Raw genomic sequence first — 10,112 nt, 5'->3', positions numbered from 1 at the left:
GATAAGTTTCCCAGGAAGTGGGTCAAGTAAACATGTTGTTTGTTTTATTCCATTTACACGTTGTAACAATCCTTCTAATGTTATTTCATCAAAACGAGAGAAACTATTTTGGATATTTGCAGTATCCGCCGTATATACAATCGTATCTGTGTTACTATAACCCCGTTGTAGCTGGGACGCATTGTCTTTAATCTCCTTTCTAATAAGTTCAATTTTCTTATTAAAGAACTTCATAAAGTCATCTGCCGAATGGGTGGAGCTACTGGAAGGAGTCCCTTGTTGGGTTAGCAATGCTACTGTACTTAACAAAAATTTTGGATCGTTTTTATTAATGCGGATGAGATTTGAGTAATAATTAGTTTTAGCTAAGGTAAGCATGCGTTTATAAGTTATTAAACTATCACTCCATGCTTGATGGTGCACCTCAAGTTTAGTCGTGCGCCATTTGCGTTCCAGCTTTCTACATAATAATTTCTGAGCTCTAGTTTCTTCAGTAAACCATGGCGTACGCCTTTTTGGAGCCTTTTTTAACTTCAGCGGTGCTATACTATCAATGGTTTCGCGCAGGGCGTTGTTAAAGTTGTTAGTGAGGTTATCAATAGAGCCCACATACTTTGGGAACGGTGCCATTACCGAGGGCAGTAGGTCCGCAAGAGTTGTCGTTGTAGCAGCATTAATGTTGCGGCTGCTATAGCAGTTATTATTATTATTAGTTTGACGAACATGCGTCTGAACTTCGAATTTTATAAGGTAATGATCGGACAATACTTTAGTATACGGGAGTATCGTAACTTTGGAAACGGTGATACCTCTGACAAGCACTAGGTCTATCGTATGACCGCTGCGATGCGTCGGTTCATTTATTATTTGTGTAAGACCACAGCTATCAATTATAGTCTGGAGCGCCACGCACGGTGGGTCCAATGAGGTATTCATATGGATATTAAAGTCCCCCATTATAATTATATTATCGCCGTGCGTCACTAGATCAGCAACAAACTCTGAGAATTCACTAATAAGGTCCGAATAGGGCCCTGGGGGGCGGTAGATAACGGCCAGGCACAGAGGCAGAGGTGTGGCGGACTTCATAGAAAGCACCTCAAACGATTTATATTTATTATTTAAGTTAGGACTAAAGTCAAAGTTTTCGTTGTATATTAGTGCGACACCTTTTGAGGTGACGGGCAATATGCGCATTCGTATAGTTAGGAGGGGATGCCTCATTTATCGCAAAAAAGTCGTCTGGTTTAAGCCAGGTTTCGCTAAGACCGCTAAGGTTGTTGTCTCTAATGACCTCATTGATTAATAACGTTTTGGGAGACAAAGATCTGATGTTTAGAAAGCCCATATTATAGGTAGTGGGCTGTTTTAAGGAGTTGTTGATAAAATTATCCGTAGTAGCAATATTAATAATGTTGCGTTTATTATGCGCAGTGTACTTAAAATAATTACGACCATATCTAGGAATTGATATGACGGGAATTTTCAGATTGTCTACTTGGCGCTGCGATAAACTGAACGCATCATAATTTGCCACCTCAGTAGAACGCATGTCTAACTCTGACGTAGTCATAGACACAGTAGAAAAAACATTTTGTGAGTTGTGTATTATTCTACGAAAATTGTTATGTGTACAGGGATCATCCAGTCTGGCGCTGGCTAGTTCTAGCTTAACTGACTCCATACCCAGGCTAGCAGGCTCTGTAATTGCCTGTGACCGGGCTTGCTATAGTGCAGTTAGTCAAATGTGGCTCAATGCGAAGTTTTTTCAGGTGGAATTCTTTCTCATTCTTGCTTGATGTACAGCTTTTAAGTTGTTCAACAGTCCGTTGTCTCTGTTGGGGTATTTTACGCTTCATAATGCGGCACACATTTTTAATAGGAGACAGGTCCGGACTACAGGCAGGACAGTCTAGTACCTGCACTCTCTTACTACGAAGCCACGCTGTTATAACACATGCAGATTATGGCTTGGCATTGTCCTGCTGAAATAAGCAGGGGCGTCCGTGAAAAAGACGTTGCTTGGATGGCAACATATGTTGCTCCAAAACCTGTATGTACCTTTCAGCATTAATAATGCCTTCATAGATGTGCAAGTTACCCATGCCTTGTGCACTAATACACCCCCATACCATCACAGATGCTGGCTTTTTAACTTTGCACCTATAACAATCCGAATGCTTCTTTTCCTCTTTGGTCCGAAGGACACGACGGCCACAGTTTCCAAAAACAATTTGAAATGTGGACTCGTCAGACACAAGAACACTTCTACACTATGCATCAGTCCATCTTAGATGAGCTTGGGCCCAGCGAAGCCGGCGGAATTTCTGGGTGTTGTTGATAAATGGGCCCTGCGATGACGTGGCGACTTGTCCAGGGGGTAACCCGCCTTCAGCCCAATTGTAGCTGAGATAGGCAACAGCGCCCCCTGAATCCCACAGGGAATAAGCGGTAGAAAATGGATGGATGTTGATAAATGGATTTTGCTTTGCATAGTACATATTTTAACTTGCACTTACAGATGTAGTGACAAACTGTAGTTACTGACAGTGTTTTTTTAAAGTGTTCCTGAGCCCATGTGGTGATATCCTTTACACACTGATGTCGGTTTTTGATGCAGTGAGGGATCAAAATTCACGGGCCTTCAATGTTGGTTTTGGGCCTTGCTGCTTACGTGCAGTAATTTCTCCAGATTCTCTGAACCTTTTGATGATATAGACCGTAGATAGTGAAATCCCTAGTTTCATTGCAACAGCTCGTTTACAATTTTTTTTCTTTGGCGGTTCGACAATTTGCTCACACATTTGTTCACATAGTGTTGACCCTCACCCGAAGCGTGTACGCGAATGGAAAAAAAAAAAGGAGAGAACTACTATCTCAGTCGGCAATCGATGGAAAACAGGCTCGCTTATCTGGCGGACGTAGGAAGAAAGTGAGCACCGAGCTTGATGCTAATTTATGTCAGTGGATACATCACTTTCGTGGACTGAACCACCGTGTGTCCCGCAAAATGATCCGCATTAAGGCCAAGGAGTTGTATGCCACTGCGAGTGACACAAGAGACACCGGGGTGGTGTTTGGTGCAAAGAGTGGCTGGCTTAATCGATTCCTGCGTCAGAACAACTTTACCCTCAGGAGGAGAACAACTGTTGCACAGAAGGATGCTCCCGTCGAAAAGATCGTCAACTTCCTCGTTTTCACTTCTAAACAGATAGAGGCCAAGGAAATCCAGCCCAAGAATATCATCGCCATGGATGAAACAGCCGTCTGGTTTGACATGGTTTGTTTTAGTACGGTCAATGAGAGGGGCGCCCGCTCCATCTGCCTCAAAACAACGGCCACAAGAAGGCACGCGTCACGGTGGCTCTTGCAGCCAAAGCAGAAGGGACATAGCTGAAGCCTTACATTGTGTTTAAAGGTGCTGTCCGCGATGTACAGGCTATGCAGAGAATCCCCGGGGTGATCATAGCTTCCTCCAAGAATGTCTGGTTTAATGATGACCTGGCAAAGGATTGGCTCCAGAGGGCAGTGGGGTAATTTCACTTCGGACCGAGGCTACTTGCATGGGACTCGTACCGATGCCATATCAGCGAGGCCACGAAGGCAGAGCTCAAAAGGGGTTACAACCTTACAATGGCTGTTATATCTGGAGGTTGCACAAAGTACTTGCAGGCCCCCGATGTTGTGCGGAATGACCTTTTCAAAGCACAGCCATGTGACTACTATGATGACTGGATGGCTGGTGATAAAGACAAGACCTAGACCAAGTCAGGGAACTTGAGAGCCCCTTCCCGCCGCCTCCTGGTCGACTGGGTCCTGGGAGCCTGGGATGCTCTGGATCGGGTCACTCTGATAAACTCATTCAAGGTAGACTGGCTGGCTATGTGTATGTGTGTGTGTGTGTGTGTGTGTGTGTGTGTGTGTGTGTGTGTGTGTGTGTGTGTGTGTGTGTGTGTGTGTGTGTGTGTGTGTGTTGCAAACAGTAGCCATAGCTGATTGTTGCTTTCTTGTATCCTAGGTGTGTGGGCTGATGGTGGCAGCTGATGGGAGTGAGGACCAGCTCATATATATATATATATATATATATATATATATATATATATATATATATATATATATATATATATATATATATATATATATATATATATATATATATATATATATATATATATATAGGGGGGGCTAGCGGGTATGACCCACAGGGTGATGTAATGTAGTGCAGCCATCCTGTTGTGTTGCATGCCTGCTGCTTACTGCCTCTCGCTTACAGGAACTGCCGCTGGCTAGCTGATTAAGAACCAAGCGATGCAAAAGCAGAATGCGTAAGTCATCAGTACATAGCCTCTCCATCACCAAGACCTTTGTTGTGCCTCCTCGTGGCAGTCCCCGGTAACTGTGTGGCTTGCGGCATCAGGCTAAACAGCATGGGATCCCCGGGGGTGGATAGCTTAGCCTCCATCCAGGCTACCACCATCCGACTGATCAATACCTACTGGCGAACTTCTTGGCTTTATGGCTACTGGAGAAAACCCCTAACGGAAAATCTGTGGTGAGGACCCGCATTAGACAGTCACCAACAGACCGGTGGTCTGGCAGTCCTCTGCAACCCAATGTGGCAGAAAGTCGTCATGAGCCTTTCATGCCACTGGAGGACGCCATATGGGGCCAAGACAAAACAGTGCTGGTAGAGACTGCGCATTTCTACTACCACTTAAATAAATTCACTGCGCAGGAGTTTTGGTCCTCTTCAGTACTCAAGTCCTGCGGCGACGGGAAAGGTTGGCTCGTACAGATCAAGGATGTGACTGGCAGTACCTAGTCCAACCCTGCATGTAGGTGGCGTGTGAGTGAAGGTCGCTGTAGCATGGGATGGAACAGCATGCCTCCTTGGCAGTTTCGCACGTGAATGAGCAGCACTGCTCTGCTCACCCTGAAGTGGAAAGGGCCTAGAAAAGGTGGCCTAAAAATGATCTGTTCCTCATCGCCCGCGCAGCTTACCGCAGTTGCCGGGCCTTCCCTTTATGCGGTCAAAAACAAACGTACAAGAGAAATGTAATTCCTTTCACAGTAGAGTCATGGACCGTCCGCACACTTGGATGTGCGTGATCACTCCTGCCGCCCGCAGCGAAGAACAGCACTCGTTGAACATGAACTAAACCGATACGGCATTGACATAGCAGCCTTGTGCGAAACTCGATTACATGTGGATGACTCAATCACGGAAGCGGGAGAAGGCTATACCTTCTTCTGGAAGGATCATCCAGAAGGCTCCCGTTGTCTACATGGAGTGGGTTTTTCCGCGAGGACAAGCCTGCTTCACAAGATCCCAGAGTCTCCAGTGGGTATAAGTGAAAGGCTCATGACGTGGCGTGTACCACTCACCAAACATCGCCATGTCACCCTTATCAGCGCCTACGCCCCAACCCTGGATGCAGACCTCGAGAGCAAGGACACATTCTATGCCTCACTAAACTCCGCCATAGAGGGAACGCCTCCCACCGACAAGCTTATACTCCTCTGGGATTTTAACACGAGGGTGGGCTCTGACAGTGGGCTCTGGACCGGAACACTTGGTCGGCACGTGGTTGATAGGCTTAATGAAAATGAGCTTCGCCTCCTTAGACTCTGCTCTGAACATCAGTTGATCATCACCAACACCCTGTTACAGCTCAAGAATAAATTCAAAACCTCCTGGCAACATCCTCGCTCCAAACATTGGCACCTCCTCGGAAATATTATCACCCGTCATAGAGACATGAAGAAGGTCCTAATCTCCAGAGGGATGCGTGGAGCGGACTGCTGAACTGACCATCGAATGATCAGAGCCAAATTTCAGATGGAAGTCCGCCCCTAACTGAAAAAAAACACCACCAAACAAAAGACTCAACTGTAAAGCACTTAAATCCAAGCACTCTGTAGACCAGCTCAGAGCACAGCTTGCAGAAAATTTGTCAAGAAAGCCAGCGATATCCAACTCTATGCTGACACCAGCCATTCTCATGGATTTTATCATGCCATCAAATTCATATATGGTCCACGGAGAAAAAACATACAAAAAGCCTGTGTCCGCAATGGAGGCCAGTGATCACCCTCTGTTAATGTGAAAGTCGGGGTCAGGCAAGTATGTGTCCTTGCCCCTGTCATATTCAACCTCCTCCTCTCAGCAGTCACTCTCCGCTCACACAAGGCTCTGGGAACCACAGATGGCATCCACATACAGTTCCGGCTGGGCAGCAGTCTCTTCAACCTCCGGTGCCTCCAGGCCTTCACTAAAATTACAAAACAACAGATCCTAGAACTTCAGTATGCTGATGATTGTGCTCTCCTTGCCCACATGCTATACTCTTTACAAAGTGCACTTAACATAGTCTCATCCACGTACAGTGCCCTAGGACTCAAGGTCAACATTTCAAAAACACAGATCATTGCTCAACACTCTACCCACCAGTCAGAAGTGCCTGTCTTCAACATTGATGGCCAGCTGCTCACCATCGTTCCACATTTTACCTATCGGAAGCGTCCTGTCCCCCACCTGCAACATTGATAATGACATCCAGGTCCATGTTGGGTTAGCGTCTGCTGCCTTCGGTAGGCTCAAAACCAGGGTCTTCCTGAACAGAAACCTGACAGTTTCCACCAAAGCAGCTGTTTACAAAGCAGTTTGTCTGTCTATACTGCTATACGGCTCAGAAGCCTGGACCCCTTACCGCATCTGAGAGAGATGCGGTAAGGGGTCCCACATCTGCTGCCTGCAATGGATTCTGGGTCTGACCTGGGAGGACAGGGTCCCACTTGTGGATATTTATGACCGGACCCAAACACCCAGCATCCAGAGGCTCCCCCAACAGATCCTCTACGGCCAACTCCAGGAAGGCTGCAGGGCTCCTGAGGGTCAGCGGAAAGGCTACAAGAACCACATGAAAAACCTTCCTGAAGCGCTGTGCTATCTAGCCTTCCGCACTAGAAGTCTTGGCCGCTGATCACCACACCTGGCGCAACCGCAGTCACGCCAGCATTGCTCATCTCCAGGAGCAGACCACTGAGAGGAGAAAACATCAACGTATACAGCGATATCAGCACGCTGCAGGGGCCCCCCTCTCCAACATGGACTACCCTGAGATCAGTAGGTCGTGAGTTCAAATCCCGGTGAGTCATACCAAAGACTATAAAAATCGGACCCATTACCTCCCTGCTTGGCACTCAGCATTAAGGGTTGGAATTGGAGGTTAAATCACCATAAATGATTCCCGGGCGCGGCACCGCTGCTGCCCACTGCTCCCCTCACCTCCCAGGGGGTGATCAAGGGTGATGGGTCAAATGCAGAGAATAATTTTGCCACATCTAGTATGTGTGTGACAATCATTGGTACTTTAACTTTTTACATCTGCCCCACATGTGGCAAACCATGCGGGTCGCGCATTGGCCTGCACATTCAATGGCATATACGAAAACCCCCTCAATTACCCATTACTGGAGCAACGTCTTCATCGTAATCAATGGACAGCCATAAGGATATATATATATATATATATATATATACAGTATATATATGTATATATATATATATATTTATATATATGTGTGTGTGTATATGCATGTATATGAATATGGGTATGTGTGTATATGTATGTATATAAATATGTGTATATGTATGTGTATATATATGTATATACTGTATACGCATATATGTATATGTATTTATATATATATATATATATATGTATATATATATACGTGTATATGCATGTATATAAATATGGGTATGTGTGTATATGTATGTATATAAATATGTGTATATGTATTTATATATGTATGTGTGTGTACATATGTATATACTGTATGTGTAAATGTATGTATATATGTACTTGTGTATATGTATATATACACATGTATATATGTGTACATTTGTGTATATACATACATATGTTTACATATGTATGTCAATGTGTACATATGTATATATGCATGTGTATCCAAATGTGTGTGTGTATGTATATATACAGTATATGTGTCTGTGTATGTTTATGTATGTATATATACATTTATGTATAATGAGTGTATAAATATATATATATATATATATATATATATATATATATATATATATATATATATATATATATATGTATATATATATATATATATATATATATATATATTTATATATATATATATATATATATATATATATATATATATATATATATATATATATATATATATACTGCAAGAAGATGGCGACTTGTCCAGGGTGTACCCCGCCTACCGCCGGAATGCAGCTGAGATAGGCTCCGGCGACCTCAAAAGGGACAAGCAGTACCCCCTGAGTGTCTTTGAATACGAATTATTGAAGCAGTGGCTTACATAACTGAAGTCATATAAATTATTTCCACCAGGACTGGAGCAAAAAAAGTTCCACCCAAAATCATAGCAGACATTTTTCTCTTTTTATTGGTAAAAAGGCAAAGTCCATGTGATTAACATGACGGCATCACCGTATTTGGACTGTACTGTACTGACTGTACAAATAATTCAAAATGAAAACGAGTAAAGACGAAAACTGAGTAAATATAGGAAACTAAATAGATTTAAAATTAAACTTCTCGTTGGTAGCAATGAATTTACTGTAAAAAATAAAAGCAGACAACGACACTTTTCCTTTTGCGTATCCTCTTTGCTCTTGTTATGAAGGAAACATTTCGGTAGAAATGGATGGATGGATGGATTTCCACTGCTGTCCCTAACTACCCTCTTCATGGAATTTGCTAAAATCTTTGCCAGGAGCCAAGTCGTTGTTGAAACGTATCATCCGCTGTTTTAACCCAGCAATGTGCGCAAGCTAAATCAATTCCGAAGAAATTTTCACTTTAAATTTACCTGTGAAAAAAGAATAAAGCAACATTTCACAATTCGCATCGACGATCGTCAACATCTCGACCGCAGACTCTCTTCATGTGAACGCGCATCAAGCCCGCGCTTTGCCCTGAGCTTGTGACCCCGCCCCTCTGTGCTTTTATGCGCGTGCGCTGCCTTGCGTTTCACCCGCTAGGCCCGCCCCCTGCCCAGCCGGGGTCGGATTGGGCTTCTATCACCTTCAGGGTCCCTCGTAAAAATCTAAACTACTTGACTATTTATGCATTTCAAAATCACATGTTAACTGCTCTTTTATTGGCTAAAATGAGCACATTGAACAAATAAAATAATGTAAAAATCAATCTACAAAATAAAGTAAATTACATTTACATGTTTACCAATTTAAAACAAAACACGAATGCCGGCATATGTAAAGTGGCATTTCCAATACGCGGACAGCACTTGAACGCTGCACAAACCTCGTGTGTGCGTGTGTGTGCGTGCGTGTGTGTGTGTGTGCGTGTGTGAGAGAGTTGCGTGCGAAGAGCTGACATGTCATTGAGAAGAATCTTCACCTGTAAGCGAGGAAGTCAAGACTTTAAAGCTTCACAACATTTGAATGAAGCACAGAAGAGATTTTATTCTCTGACTCTACTTCCGCTTGGATTGAGGATTGTGTGAGTGGATTTGGTTTCTTTTGTTTTCTTTTTTCTTTTCTTTTTTCTTTCATGTGAGATCACTGCAAAATTATACTGGACCTCACTGGCAACCTCGCAGAAAGCTGGTATGTTGTTAAAAATCCTATTTCATTATTACTGTTGTGCATCATTTATGACATCTCATGCACATGTCTTCTCTGTTGTGTCTGTCTACACCCACGCGCGCGACCGCGCGCACACACACACACTTACACACACACACTAACACACTCACACACTTTCCTGCACGCAGCGCACCTGTTACCTGCACGGAGCGCAAAACGATGATCCCGCCAGGTGACTGCATGTACGCGGGCAGAAAGAGGAGGAAGCCCATCCAAAAACAGTTAAGAAATATTTCAAATGTATTTTCATATTTCAATACTATATTTTATTTAATATTCACACTTGCAAATATTACAATACAAGTATTCAACCTGCAGTTGAAATGTTCTAAACTACTTCATTTTATCAAGGGTCCAATTTGTTTTAAGTTATTGTCAGTCAAAACTTTTAATTATCTTACTGATATTATATTACTAATGTTCTATAATCCTA

General features: G+C 43.4%; 1 protein-coding gene across 1 annotated transcript in view; it reads left to right on the top strand.

Annotated features, from left to right (window-relative positions):
* The first annotated feature begins 9,344 nt into the window (after positions 1 to 9,344).
* The window catches only part of LOC133569639 (uncharacterized), a 110,436-nt gene continuing 109,668 nt past the window's right edge, over positions 9,345 to 10,112 (top strand). Inside the window, exons 1-2 of the mRNA XM_061922120.1 lie at positions 9,345 to 9,640; positions 9,808 to 9,900. Coding sequence (XP_061778104.1) covers positions 9,839 to 9,900 — 62 coding nt within the window. The 5' untranslated portion in view covers positions 9,345 to 9,640; positions 9,808 to 9,838. The remainder of the gene's footprint in view (positions 9,641 to 9,807; positions 9,901 to 10,112) is intronic.

Source organism: Nerophis ophidion, linkage group LG15 (genome assembly GCF_033978795.1).
Source record: "Nerophis ophidion isolate RoL-2023_Sa linkage group LG15, RoL_Noph_v1.0, whole genome shotgun sequence".
Classification (NCBI taxonomy): domain Eukaryota; kingdom Metazoa; phylum Chordata; class Actinopteri; order Syngnathiformes; family Syngnathidae; genus Nerophis; species Nerophis ophidion.
Note: the sequence above shows the minus strand (reverse complement) of the source record. Positions and strands in the feature narration are given on the sequence as shown.